The 15,102-nt window shown below is 33.5% G+C and overlaps 1 protein-coding gene across 1 annotated transcript in view; it reads left to right on the forward strand.

The window, feature by feature from the left end:
- Positions 1 to 15,102, forward strand: part of Ryk (receptor like tyrosine kinase) — an 86,787-nt gene that overhangs the window by 59,442 nt on the left and 12,243 nt on the right. Inside the window, exons 10-13 of the mRNA XM_046431832.2 lie at positions 5,277 to 5,346; positions 10,553 to 10,685; positions 12,003 to 12,112; positions 12,275 to 12,434. Of these exons, the coding sequence (XP_046287788.1) occupies positions 5,277 to 5,346; positions 10,553 to 10,685; positions 12,003 to 12,112; positions 12,275 to 12,434 (473 nt within the window). The remainder of the gene's footprint in view (positions 1 to 5,276; positions 5,347 to 10,552; positions 10,686 to 12,002; positions 12,113 to 12,274; positions 12,435 to 15,102) is intronic.

Consider the following 15,102-nt stretch of genomic DNA (forward strand, 5'->3'; position numbering starts at 1 on the left):
ACTGTTTGCTTTCATTTCCTTAGAAAACATTGTCATTAGTTTTTCCTCTTCCAATACTGAAGTCTATAAAGAAAATATTACTATTACCTTCAGACCCATAGCACCCTACATGGTAGACACTGTTTATCTTTTACCCCTTATCTGTCACTTTTCTCTTGGATGCTATATAATGTGCCAGAAAATGTCTGTTCCTATATGTATATGTATTTCTTGGTATACTTTTGTAGGTATAACCACAGTTGGGATTGATGGACCAAAGAGTGTATACATTTAAAATTTTGAGAGATATTGTCAGATTGTGCTCTAAAATGTAGCACTAATTTATATTTTCACGAACAGAATACCTATTTTCACATATTCTTATGTAGGGTTATTTTTTGAAATGTGATGCCTAATTTTTTGTTTGTTTATATAAATTATTCAACTAGAGATTTCCTATCAGAACACTATAATATATTATTTGTGTATGTCTTATTCCCTAATTCTGGTAAATTAACAACACTTTTTAAGTGTTAGAATTTTAACTATTTAAATCTGATGTTTGTAAAAGCTTAAATAATACTTACTTAATTTTTTAATTTTTAATTTTCTGTGGTGCTGGGGATTCAACACAGGGCCTCATGCATGCTAGGCAAGTGCTCTCTACCACTGAACTACATCCTCAGATAACTCTTACTTGCTCATTTTGAGAGTAAGAAAAATTTGGTAACATATGAGGTGCTCAGTGTCTCTCAGTATCTGATACAGGTTGAAATGACAGGATACTAGTTTCTAACAAACAGATTTATCACTTTATGGAGGTTGAGGGGAAAATTAAATTATTCAGTTTTATGAGTAGGAGGTGACAAAATTTTATGAGGTTTACAAAGTTAATTTATAATAACTTTCTAAATTAAAGGAATACTTGGAAAGAATGAAGGGTTTATGTTGATTGTTTCTAAAAAATATTTTTGGTTTGAAGAAAAATCTTTGGAATTTAATTGCCTATAATCTAGCAAATTGCTTGTTTAAAGCTATGATAAATAAGCACACTCATACACATACACACCTTTTATCTTTTTTAAACAAATGGTTTAACTTACTATAACATTTAGTATTTGTTTTTGTTAACCCACTCATTCCCAGTCCCCAAAACACAATTAAAGGTTTATATTTAAGTTAAATCCTGATAGGCTTTCTAACTAGATTTGAAGGATAGTTCTTACCTTTTTGTAAAGGTAAAATTTGAACCATAGTATAATAAAACAATTATTTTTGGTTTTCCTGTTTTTTTTAAGGGAACATTTCTTTTTAATTCTAATATTTCTTCTAGGGTTGTTAAATATTCTGTGGACCATTCAGAACTGAGCTATTATTTATTTGTTCTGAATGAATCCTGAATTAACAAAAGGGGTTTCTTTCTTTTTTCTTTTTTTTTTTAATTTGTTTTAATTAGTTACACATGACAGTACAATTATCTTGACAAAAAGGGGTTTCTATACAGAATTGGGTTGATTTAAGGTTGGAAGCGGGAGAAAAGGAAATGAAAACAATAAAGAAGCACAATGTGGATACTAGGACTCTTTTACAAGATGAGATTTCTCTTTTCCGTGTGTGTGTGTGTGTGTGTGTGTGAGAGAGAGAGAGAGAGAGAGAGAGTGTGTGTAAGTGTGCGTTGTAGTCACTTTGTTGTTTTTCTGCCTCACCACACTGTGTTCTCTCAGCTAGACAGAAATAAGAGAAAACACAGTGAGTCTTTAGTCAGCATATAGTCATAGTTTGCACAGGGGATGGAGAGGAAGTGTACTTGTCTCAAAATTGTTAAAGAGATAACTTCATTTGATTATCTCTGAGATTTATTCTTTTGGATGTTATTTTTATTTTTTAACTTAAGCTACGTGGAGCTAACGAAGTTCTTCACAAATCTGTATGCTTTGTTACATGCTGTACAATTAGAAATTCTGTGTGAAATGGAAAAATGAAGTTTTTAAAGAGAATATCAATCTTTTCCTTTAGGCATAAGCAGGAAATTAGCTTTTTTAAAAATTCATAATTTTGTGCAGAGACCCACTGGACAGTCAAATGCAAATTTTCAGAGATTGAAATTGGAAGCTTGAATCTTACATAATAGGAATTGTGAAATTGAATTCCATGAAATAAATGAATAAGTTGGGGTCATTGGAATTAAGACAGTATTTTTTTAATAGTTGCTAAATTTTTATAATTTTTGAAATGTCATGTTTAATATCATTTATGCTTCCTTGTAATTTTTAAACTGTAGATTTAATAGTACCCTTTTTATATGTATATATCTTGAAGATAGACCATTTATTATTTAAAACAAAAAGACTGGAGAAGGAATTCATAAAAAATGACTTTTTTTTCAATTTAGAGTTTTAATTTTAATGCAGAAAAATAATTCCATCTGTGTGACAAAGTGGAATAATAGAAAAATAATAAAAGCTGTAATGACATTAAGACAAAGCATAGAATTTTTTGATAATTGCTTATTCAATATATTTTTCGGGGCTGGGGATGTGGCTCAAGCGGTAGCACGCTCGCCTGGCATGCGTGCAGCCCGGGTTCGATCCTCAGCACCACATACAAACAAAGATATTATGTCCGCTGAAAACTTAAAAATAAAATATTAAAAAATTCTCTCTTTCTCCCTCTCTCTCTCACACACTCTCTCTTTAAAAAAAAAAATATATATATATATATTTTGCAAAATTTCTTTTTTTATCATGTCTCTGTAAATAAGGTGTGTTGACACCAAATTCACATTTTCATACATGTATTTTGTATAACGATGACTGTCTCCTTCCACTATCCTTGCTATTCCCCTTTCCCTCCCTTTCCCTCCCACCCCTAAAAAATGACTTCTTAATAAATGGATAAAATTATTTTTTTCCACTTTAAAACTTTCTTAATTATTCAATGCATGTATTCCTGGCTTAATTGAACATGCTTATCAAAGTTAAGGACTTAAAAAAATAGTATATAAAATGACATCCTGACATTAACCTTTTGTGTACTTGAATCTTGCCAGTTGAAGGTAAATAAATGCTTACCAAGTAGGCTTTTTTCCAATTATTACTTATTTTCAGTCATCAAAAGATCCCACCAGGCCCCAATAGTTCTGGCCATAATTTCATTAGAAATTATTTAGGTTATAGAAAGAGCATCATGGGCATTCCACCATTTTCAAAAGATCTTTTTAAGCAGTGTTTAGACAACTAGAGTTTATTCCAGCAGACACTAGTGGGAAGCTCCTTTTCCTAAAGAGTGGTTCAAGTTCTTGGCTTTTTGTGTCCCCATTCTACAATTCCTACTTAGGTCTTAACTCAGAGAAGTTATCTAGAAAGAGAATGTTAATAACAAGTAATGGGAGGGAATGAGGAAAGAAGTGAGATTCTGGTAGGTTTGGAAACAAATGAAATTTGAGTTATCTGTTTTGACAGTTCTACTGTCAAAGTAGGATAATCTAGTGCCTGAGCTCAATGGACTGGGTTTTATGATACGTTCAACATTTTACTGGGTGGGGCTAGAATGTATGGATCTTGACTTGTATTGATCAGAAACTTTAAATATTTTTATTGTTCACATAAAACTTAGTTATTGGTTTCTTTGGAAGTGTTTTATTTATTTATTTAAGTTGTTGATGGACGTTTATTTTATTCATTTATTTATATGCAGTGCTGATAATTGAACCCAGTGCCTCACACATGTGAGCAAGTGCTCTACCACTGAGCCACAACCCCAGCCCTCTTTAGAAGTGTATTTAAGGATATATTGTAGTCATTTGGTTTTGATATTTTAAAACTTTTTTTAAAAGTTCAAATTCATTTTCAGTTTTATAGTGGAAATACACTATAAATTTAAAGAAAATATTTTTTTCAAGTGGTAGCAAAAGTCCTCTGTACTATTAAGATAGTGGTACCATAAAGACAAAGAATCCTCATGGATTTGTGCAAATATTTATTTGATCGCTTCAAAATTCTTCTGAAGGAAAGCTTTACTTTAACAAGTACTGAATATGATTGGTGAATTGCATTGTCATGTCTTTTGTTTCAAAGACATGGATTTTAAAGTCAGTTTTAGTTCTGTCTTGCTACTTTGGATCAAAAACCATGAGTTTAGAAGCTAAAAATAAAATGAAATAATCTTATCTTAATTTGATCATTATTTTACTCTTTCACTAATTTAATATTAGCTTTGTTTGTTTTTAACCAGAAAGAGGTAAGAAGAAGAAAATAACAAAATATACTATAGTCTCTAATCAGAACTCTTGGTGGTTATTTTACTGTAGTTGTAGGTTTGTAAGTTTATACATAGAGTGCAAACAGAACAGAAAGATATAAAATGTAAGATCTCCCATCTTTAAAAGTTACCACCATAAATAGTTCTCTCTTCCAGTAGGATAGAAATGCTCCCCAATATATCTAACTTTTCAAGTAATTCTGTTTTTAAAATGTAACTGATCACACAAATAGATTTATCCCTTGCTTTTAAAATTGAATCTATATCTTAAAGATATCCCTGTGTTACTACATATAAATATCTCATTTTTAAAAAGGAGGCACAGAGTATTCTGGTGTACCCATGTAGCTAGTTTTCTGTTGATGGATACTTCAGTTGTTATGAGTTTTCCAGTAGGATGGATGATATAATGTGTGTGTTCATTTTGAAATTGTGTTACATGTTGCTTCTCCCACCTACCCAAGGTGCTATTGTTGAACCTGTTTTCACACAGTCTTGCCCAAACTGGCAGACTGAATTTTTGGTCTCTTTAGATCAGACGGGGAAAATCACATCTCCTAGTTTAATTTGCATTTCTTTACTTTGGAGTAAGCCTGAGAGTCATTTTGTAATTTTGTTGGTCATTTGTTTGTTTGTTTTTTTCTTTTCTCGGTAAACTATATATTTAATCCACAGCCTTATTTCAAAATTTTTTGTACTGTATGAGCTATTTAAAGAAGGAGAAAAAAAAGAAATTAGCCCTTTATATGCTGTATGTGTTGTAGTACTTTTCCAGTTAGTTAAATAGCTTTTTTTTTTTTTACTTTATTTATAACTTTCCTGAATCTCTCATTTTTTTTGTAAAAATTTCTCTGAAAGTTGACCTACTTAGTGAGACTGTACTGCAATAGAATTTTAGATCTATTTAGTTATACCCGTAACTTAAAATGAAAATTCACCTTGCAGTCCAAGGTAGTTATTTACTAATAGCAAAAAAGTATTAGTATAATATATATAGTATTAATTATAATTCAAGTCAATTTTTTTCCTTTCTATAGATCAGGCTTCTGAAATTCAGGTGACAATGATGCTCACTGAAAGTTGCAAGCTGCGAGGTCTTCATCACAGGTGAGAGCAGAAGCCAACAACATTTCAGTGTTCAGTGTGTAGCCCCAGAGCTATGTTTTTATTTGAAGAACAGTTTATTGAATTTTGAATTGAAAACTTTGGGAATAGTTTTTTTTTTTTTAAATATATATAAAAGTAAAATACATGCATTCAAGACATTTTACAAACAAAAAGTATGAAGAAGAAAATAGTATGTAAGCCCCTATGAGTAATAATAGTTGAACTTTTCAGAAATTGTGTGTGTGTGTGTGCATATTTCACTTAAAAAATAAGACAATGGTATAATAGTTTAGAAAGTGTTTTGTTAGGAAATGTTTTAATATACAGAACACTAACGATAAGAATAATAAATACTAATAAACCTACTTTCTAGGTCCAGTGAAATGATAGTTAATATTTCACCATATTTACTTTTTGTGATTGTACATGTGTGCTGTATTTCTGTCTAATCTCTAGATATTTCTGTCAATCTATCTATATGTTTCTCTGTGGAAATATTTTATAGTAAGTTAGCCATAAACACTTTTAGTATGTTTCCAGTATACTTTTCAGAAAAAGGATGTTTTCCTGTATAATCACAACATCATTTTTTCTTTAATGAAGTTAACATGCTTCTTAATTTGATAAAGCAGTGTTTCCAGCTTTTTATGTCAGTAAGTATAGATCCTTGACCTCATTTAAAAAGGCAAAAAAGCTGGGTATGATGGCATATGCCTGTAATCCCAGTGGCTCAGGAGGCGGAGGCTGGAGGATAGAAAGTTCAAAGCCAGCCTCAGCAACTTAGCAAGACCCTAAACAACTTAGTGAGGGCCTGCCTGAAAATAAAAAAGGGCTGGGGATGTGGCTGTGTGGTTGAGTGCTTCTGGGTTCATTCCCTAGTACTAAATAAATAAATAGGCTATATAGTGGTTCCTTGAATGATAATATCATTTTTTATTTAATCCCTTATGTATGATCATTAGGTCATAATATGATTTTTTAAAAGCACTTATGGTTTTATGTGAAGAGCTCTTTTAAAAGCTTCACATTGGTCCTGTTCACAGAGCTATAATGAAAACTTCTACATTCTGAGGAGAACCTTAAATATAGTATCTTAGTGTGTGGCAGTATCAGTATCAAGGGAAGGTTTTTTTCTTCTGAAGCATTGTCAGTTTAATTTATTTGCTGTCTGAAAATTTGTCCTCATGTTTAAAAAATAAAACTGAGACCATCCCTATTGGAAGATGTTTATGGACTTCTCAAAAAAGACATACAAAGTGATGTGTGCAAGAGGCATCATGCATTTTAATTTTTGCGAACCTTGGGCAGTTTCTTGAATTCTGTTAAAAAGTAAGATAAATGGTAATGAAAGTGAGTCCAGATTTTTGGCATTGTGGTGGAAAACAAAACAAGCCACCACTAAGTTGACAACTATTTTTCTGTGATTGAATATAAAATAACTATTAGCTTCTGGTCAACCAGAGGTAAATCTCAGTAGCAGAAGAGAAAGAAACAAAGTTGTTTAGGGAGGAAAAAAGCATTTTCCTAGTTTTGAAATTCCAAGATAGAAGTCTCATTAGGTTTATCATATACCATAGACATTGCCTTTTTAGTTTCTTTTTTTTTTTTTTTTTTTGCCTTTTTAGTTTCATTAAAACTTTTAAAAAATAATTTTTTTAGGGAAAAAAAATTAAACTCACAATATTGAGGGACAGTGAAGCTGTTCCTTTGAAGGGCTAAAGTCACATAGCTCAAGAATGTTGCCGTCCATTGGCCTGTTTCAGTCCAAGTACAGAACTCATCGTTTGTAGGAATGAATGGACAAATCATCCCTTAGGCCACATTTTTCTAAAAAACACATTTTGTTTCCTTTAGGCTTTTGACAAGAACTGGGAAATGATCGGTTGGAAAGTTCCTTTTTGGCAATGTTGGATGTGTGTGATGTTCTGTTATGCTGACTTTAGGGGAAGTGCCAAAAGTATTTCAATGTGTCATACTAACTTAATACTTCTCTGCCTAGCCAGTATTCTTAAACTGATGAAAGCAAGATCTGTATGACAGTGTGTGGCATGGATAAATGTAAACAAAGCTGGTATTTTCCCAAGAAGCAGTATTATATCCACTGTAGCCCTAAACATGCCTTGGCTGGAAATGTTCAGAGCAGGCATTTGCAGCCTTTCTCTCTCGCACCTTAATTCTGTGAGACTTTGCAGCATCCTACCAGGATGGATTAGCAGTCCCAGGATGCCCTTAGGTCATGGCATGGATTGATATTCTGAATTGGGGTTGGTACTGGACAATTCAATGAGTGAGGAAAGGCTTGGTCAGGTTAATTGTTCATCTTGGCTGTAAAGTGATAGCAGAACTCCTCGATAAAATGAACAAAGCACATTGTTAATATGTAGGAAACATTATTCTTTACATTCACTGTAGCAATTAATCTCTCCTTTTTTTTTTTGGTACTGGATTGAACCCAGAAGTGTTTAACCACTGAGCCACATCCCCAGCCTTTTTATTTATTTTTTATTTTGAGATAGGATCTCACTAAGTTGTTTAGGGCCTTGCTGATTGCTCAAGCAGGCTTTGAACTGGCAGTCCTCCTGTCTCAGCCTCCCAGACTGCTGGGATTACAGGCATGCACCACCGTAACTGGCAGTTAATCTCATTTTTAAGGGGAGCCTACTACACTTTTCTTTTTAACTCATGATGTTTATAGACTATTCATATTATAGGTTTTACCAACAAACTCAGTACATTCAGCAAGGAAGGTCACCTGGTTTCAGATTTTACTTTTTTAACTGGTTATGATATGTAATTCCTAATGTTTGGACATTCTGTGATTAGAGTTGTACAAATACTAAAATATTTCTCACTTCTTTTTCTACTGGAATTTGTGAGAAGAATTTTTATCATAAATTAAAATACCTGAATGGATAAAAGATAACAAGCTTTTAACAACTTCAGAGAGTGCCTTGTTTAAATGTACTCTTGAGCTCTTTCCCCTTGTGACTTGATTCCCCTGTGTTGGCCTGAGTACCTGATGGCAAGCACTTGTGAGGCATGAGTACCTCACAGCTCTCACTTTGCAGGTGCATTCAGCAAGCCTGAGAGCTGAAGGCAGTTCTTGTGTAAGCCCCCATGGACTCTATATACCATTCCTCCACCTTCCCTGGATACCTCCCCTGCTCTTATCCACTCTTAGAGATTTTGGGCTTTCCCGTTTATCCTCTTTTTCTTTGTAAAATGGGCAGAATAAAGAGCAGCCATTTATACTTTGAAAGCTATTATCTTTCCCATGTTGATAGAATAAGATTTGACTTCTTCCAGCATAGATACAATGCTATTGATTCTGCTAAATATATTTCAGTTACAAAGAAAGGAACAAAGAGGTACTCTTGGGGTTAAAGAGATGGGGCAACTCATCATATTCATCCTAAATTATGTTGTACTCAGGTTAATCCTGAATGTAAACCTGTAGTCATTTCAGAGTTCATGGGAGCTAGTAGAAAGGAGGCTCTGTAGTCTTTCCTGTAGTCTTTTTTCCCTGGGAGGAAATGTTCAAGGGAAAGCATAAGTTTTAGAATCAGCTGAAGACCTGAATTTCTTTTCTTCATTTATTCGATCTTTCTTGTCCTACAGGTTACCTAACTCTTCTTCCCTGAAGTGGGTTTCTTTGCCAATTAAGTGGGCTAATGATTGCTGCCACTCTTCTGCTCTAATGCAAACAGAAGACTTTTTAGAGGTCACCTCTTACAGGTCCACCCATCTCTGAGCCCTCATTTTCCCAGTTCCTCAGCGTCAGTGCTTTCCCTCTTAGTAACTCCTAAAAATCCAAGTGGAACCCACAGCTTTGTCACTTGGTCACTAGTGGTCATAACAGAATTTTATGACTGGTTTTAGAAGTGATGCATTCTAAATTGAGACAATTTTTAGGAAATAAAAGCAAGGTAGAAATTTTCTATAGTTCCATAAGTGAAAGACAGCACCTTTTAACTTTTGGTGTATTCCTGCCCAGTTATTTTTTTCTCTATAGCTGTAATTATTCTTTAAACATGTGAATTTTGTTATCTTGTTTTCCTATAAGCTTTTACTCATATTCTCATTATATCTCTTTGTGATCATTTTATTGTTACATGTCATCCTATTGTTTTTTTCATTACTTTTGGGCATTCAAGTTGTTTTCAACTTTTTACTCCTACTATTTGTTCATGTAATTTTTTTATTCATCTATTTTTTTTATGTTTGATCTTATTATCAAACATCCTTAGAAACAGAATTTACTAAGTTAAGGAGTAGAAATGATTTTAAGGCTATTCTGTGTGTTTTTGTTTCAAATACTTACTAAACATCTGTTTTATATGGCACACAATATAAAGCATTGAATATAAAAATTAAGATTTCCACAATAGTCAATGCCTTTTAGGAATTTTCAGCTAATTATGCAAAAAAGTTTCATAGCCTTGGAAAAAATTAGCAATTATTTCCAGATACCAGAGAAAGAAGTACCATTATGCAATAGGATAAAACTTATGTGTGTGTGTGTGTGTGTGTGTGTATGCCATAGAAATTAAAATAAGAACAAGATTATCTGCTCCATGCTTGGCTTTATTTTGCACATCAAAGCAACTATTTATGGTTGTTGGGGTCCCTGTGTTTTAAGAGTGAAAACTAAGGCAAAGAGAGAAGGAGAGAGTCCCTCCAGATACTAAATGAGAAACCTGGTTTTCAGAAATCTAAGTCCCATGTGATGCAGTAAGTTCTTGCATTTGTAGCAGCAATTTCAGACTCTTAAATATCTTTCAGTTATTATATTCTTGTCCACAGTATGAATTGGGCCTTGTTTTTTTGTTTTTTCTTTTTTTAAGTGTGATGATGGAATAAGTGTAATATGATCAAAATATACTCATGGACAAATCATTTTTTAGGTGTCTTTGAGTACCCTTAGGGTAATGATTTAATGTGGCTAGAGTATGTCTTCAAAGAATCCAGTATATTGGAAACAACTAGAGTTTATTTCTCTAACAAAAAGTGCATATATGGGGAATGTTTTAAGTCTGGTTGAAAAACATAGGGCTTTTGTAATTTTATATTTTTAATGATAATCATGTTTCTAGATATACTTGGGATTTTGCTTTATTTTAGATGACCTTTATTACTTTTTATTTAAAATAAGCCCCTAAAGTTTAGATTTCATGTGTTTTTCTCCCAATTTCTTATTATTTTATAGAAATCTTCTTCCTATTACTCATGTGTGTATAGAAGAAGGAGAAAAGCCCATGGTGATACTACCTTACATGAACTGGGGGAATCTTAAATTGTTTTTACGGCAGTGCAAATTAGTAGAGGCCAATAACCCACAGGTGAGAAATTTGCCCAAATACTTACTACTTACCAGTAGTTTCTGATAATATCTTTGAAGGTAGATGTTAATATTCTTACACATAAGTTGTTTAAAGGCCTGCAAAGGGAAATTCAAAACGATATTTAAAATGTGTTGATTTAGAGGATAATTCCTATCCTGAAGTGTATACTTGGCCGTGCTTATGTTTTTCTTTGTATTTTTGTTGTGTGTTTATTCATAATTACCTTGAACTCTCTGTAGCACCATCTCAGTCATTTTCCCAATAACTCTTTGAAGGCCCTGTCCTGAATCTCCCTTCTAGGAAAGGAAACAGAATTAACAGAGCCATTTTGGTCCATATTGTACCAAAAGTTGGTGATGACTAGAGGTCTTGATTATGGGAGAAAATTAGGTATATTCTTAACACGATTGGCTGTAAGACATCAGTCATCTAAGAATTCCTTGTTTTTGCTTATGTACTTAGCTGTGAAGCATTTGGTCAGATTCTAAACATATTATAGTAGAAGTAGCAATAAAGCCTTTTAGTTTTGCTGTGTGCTGTGTTTTGTAGACTTATTAAGATATATAATAATTTAGTTAATTGCAATTGCTATGAGAAAATGGATTTTAAAACAGCATTTGAGTATTTGGCTTAGTTTGTAAATTGACGGGATTAAAGCAGTGATTCCCAACTAAGTGGTTAGAGACTGGTTCAGCAGCATCACCTAAGGAAGAACTTCATTCCTCAGCCCATAATTCTGGCATACTAGAGAAGCATATCAGAAGAGAGTTGTAGACTTGTATTAGTTTGAAAATGATCTCCAGGGGATAACATCCAAATTAAAACTGCTGTTTTAAAAGAAAGAACAAATTCTTAAATAAAAGCATTTGCAATATTATCTTGAGAATCAACATTCATTGAACAGATGTTTACTGAGCAGCTACTGTATGTACTGGATGTCAGGGAGATAAATCTAACAGATGAGAGGAGCCAGTTAAGTAAATGTTAAGTCATAAACAGAATAAGGACTGTGCTTGATGTAAGCACATTATAGGGAGCTATATGAACATACTTTGGGTCAGGAAATTTTTTTAAATTATTTTTTTATTTATATATGACAGCAGAATGCATTATAATTCTTATTACACATATAGAGCACAATTTTTCATATCTCTGTTGTATACAAAGTATATTCACACCAATTCAGTTTTTAAAACTCATTGTATAGGTATAAAGAAGTATTTATGGGTAGAATAGGATTGTGGAATAAACTGTGCACCTACCTTTTTAAGTTTTGTGCTATCTACAAACCTTGTCATTTTTCTGTTCCTACAGGCAATTTCTCAACAAGACCTGGTACACATGGCTATTCAGATTGCCTGTGGGATGAGCTACCTGGCCAGAAGGGAAGTCATCCATAAAGATCTGGCTGCTAGAAACTGCGTGTAGGTGCCATGAACTCATCACTGTCACTTGATGAATAGTCCTCCCTGGATTTGGGATTCTCCTGGGAGTCACAGTGGGACTTATGTTTTATTTAAGGATAACAGCATTCAATACTTTTTAATTCCCTGATTACATTTGATGTTTGTGTTTTCACTTTTCAGCATTGATGACACGCTCCAAGTTAAGATCACAGACAATGCCCTCTCCAGAGACTTGTTCCCAATGGACTATCATTGCTTGGGGGACAATGAAAACAGGCCTGTTCGATGGATGGCTCTTGAAAGTCTGGTTAACAATGAGTTCTCTAGTGCTAGTGATGTGGTAAGTGTTGGGTACTTCCAGTTACCAATAAAATGGAGAAGACCCATTCTGTTTTACAGTGTTTTTTTTTTTTTTTTAAATTGGGCTTACTATATCATTGTCTCTTGTATCTCAAGATTTTTATGTAGGATTAGCCTTTTACTTCAGAGTTTTATATGCTTTAAGGATTTGTCTTTTTTAAAAAAATTTCAATTTATTTATTCTAATTTGTTATACATGACAACAGAATACATTTCAATTCATAGTACACTTATAGAGCACAATTTTTCATGTTGTACACAAAGTAGAGTCACACCATTCATACATGTACTTAAGATAATGATGTCCATCTCATTCCACCGTCTTTCATACTCCCATTCCCCATCCTTTTCCCTCCCTCCCTTTTTCCCTGTCTAAAGTTTCTCCATTCCTCCCATGCTCCCCACTCCCATCCCCATTTATGGATCAGCATCCACATATCAGAGAAAACATTTGGCATTTGGTTTTTTGGGATTGGCTTATTTCACTTAGCATAATATTCTCCAACTCCATCCTTTTACCTGCAAATGCCATAATTTTATTCTCTTTTAATGTTGAGTAATATTCCATTGTGTATATATTCCACAGTTTCTTTATCAGTTCATCTGCTGAAGGGCATCTAGGTTGGTTCCACAATTTAGCTATTGTGAATTGTGCTCCTGTAAACATTGATGTGGCAGTGTCACTGTGGTATGCTGTTTTTAAGTCCTTTGGGTATAAACCGGGGAGTGGAATAGCTGGGTCAAATGGTGGTTCCGTTTGAAGTTTTCCAAGGAATCTCCATATTGCTTTTCATATTGGTTGCACCAATTTACTGTGCCACCAGCAATATATGAGTGCGCCAACACTTATTGTTATTTGTATTCTTAATAGCTTCCATTCTGACTAGAGTGAGATGAAATCTTAGAGTAGTTTTGATTTGTGTTTCTCTAAATGCCATAGATGTTGAAAATTTTTTCATGTATTTGTTGATTGATTGTATATCATTTTCTAAGAAGTATCTGTTCAGTTTCTTGGCCCATTTATTGATTGGGTTATTTGGTTTTTTGGTGGTGTTTTTGAGTTCTTTGTGTATCCTAGATTAGTGCTCTATCTGATGTGCGTGTGGTAAAAATTTGCTCCTATTCTGTAGGCTTCTCTATTCACCTCACTGATTGTTTCTTTTGCTAAGAAGCTTTTCAGTTTGAATCCATCCCATTTATTGATTATTGATTTTATTTCTTGCACTATAGGAGTCCTATTAAGGAAGTTGCAGACTAATCTGACATGATGAACATTATGGCCTGCTTTTTCTTCTGTCAGGCGCAGGGTCTGTGGTTTAATTCCTAGGTCCTTGATACACTTTGAGTTGAGTTTTATGCATGGTGAGAGATAGGGGTTTAATTTCATTTTGTTGCATATGGATTTCCAGTTTTCCCAGCACCATTTGTTGAAGAAGCTATCTTTTCTTCTATGTTTGTTTTTGGTGCCTTTGTCTAGTATGAGATAACTGGGTTTGTCTCTGTGTCCTCTATTCTGTTACTGTTGCTCTGTAGTATAGTTTAAGGTCTGGTATAGTGATGCCACTTGCTTCACTCTTCTTACTAAAGATTGCCAGATGAATTTCACGATTGCTTTTTCTATGAGGAATGTCATTGGGATTTTGATTGTAATTGCATTAAATCTGTATAGTCCTTTTGGTAGTTTTCATTGTAGAGGTCTTTCACCTCTTTTGTTAATTCCCAAGTTTTTTTTCTTTTTAGGCTATTATAAATGGGGTAGTTTTCCTAGTTTCTCTTCGGAGGATTTTGACTGATGTACAGAAAGGTCTTTAATTTATGGGTGTTGATTTTATATTCTGCTACTTTGCTGAATTCATTTATTAGTTGTATAGTTCTAGAAGTTTTCTTTCTTTTTTTTTAAAGTTCTTTTTAAAAAATTTTTTAATTTTTATTTTTTGGCAGTGCTGGGGATTGAACCCCAGGCCTTGTGCATGCAAGGCAAACACTCTACCAACTGAGCTAATATCCACAGTCCCAGTTCTAGAAGTTTTCTGGTGGAATTTTTTGCATCTTCTAGGTATAGAATCATGTCAACAAATAGTGATAGTATCAGTTCTTCTTTTCCTATCCATACTCCTTTAATTTCTTTTGTCTGTCTAATTTCTCTGGCCAGTGTTTCAAGAACCATGTTAAGTAGAAATGGTGAAAGAGGGCCCCCCTGTCTTGTTCCAGTGTTTAGGAGGAATGCCTTCAATTTTTCTCCATTTAGAATGATGTTGGCCTTGAGGTTAGCATAGATAGATTTTACAATGTTGAGATATGTTCCTGTTATCCCTAGTTTTTCTAGTGTTTTGAACATGAAGGGGTGCTGCATTTTGTTGAATAAGGATTTATCTTTTAATGTATATTACTGAACACTGATTAATTAGTTACATAAATCAGTTTACACTTTTTTCTTCAGTGTATTAATTTTCCTGGCCTCTGTGACAAATTATCACAACCTTCGTGGCTTAAACAACAGAGATTTATTCTCCCACTGTTCAGTTCTGGATGCTGAACAGATGTAGACAGGGACTGCCCCCAGAGACTCTGTACTTGTGTTCATTTGCTGTGCATGAATTATTTACTTAGTTTTTTCTGAACATTATTTTCTGTTCATTAAGGTCTTT

Source organism: Marmota monax, unplaced genomic scaffold (assembly GCF_021218885.2).
Source record: "Marmota monax isolate L192 unplaced genomic scaffold, Marmota_monax_Labrador192_F-V1.1 WCK01_AAM20220418_F8-fsc00022, whole genome shotgun sequence".
In the NCBI taxonomy this organism is placed as follows: Eukaryota; Metazoa; Chordata; class Mammalia; order Rodentia; family Sciuridae; genus Marmota; species Marmota monax.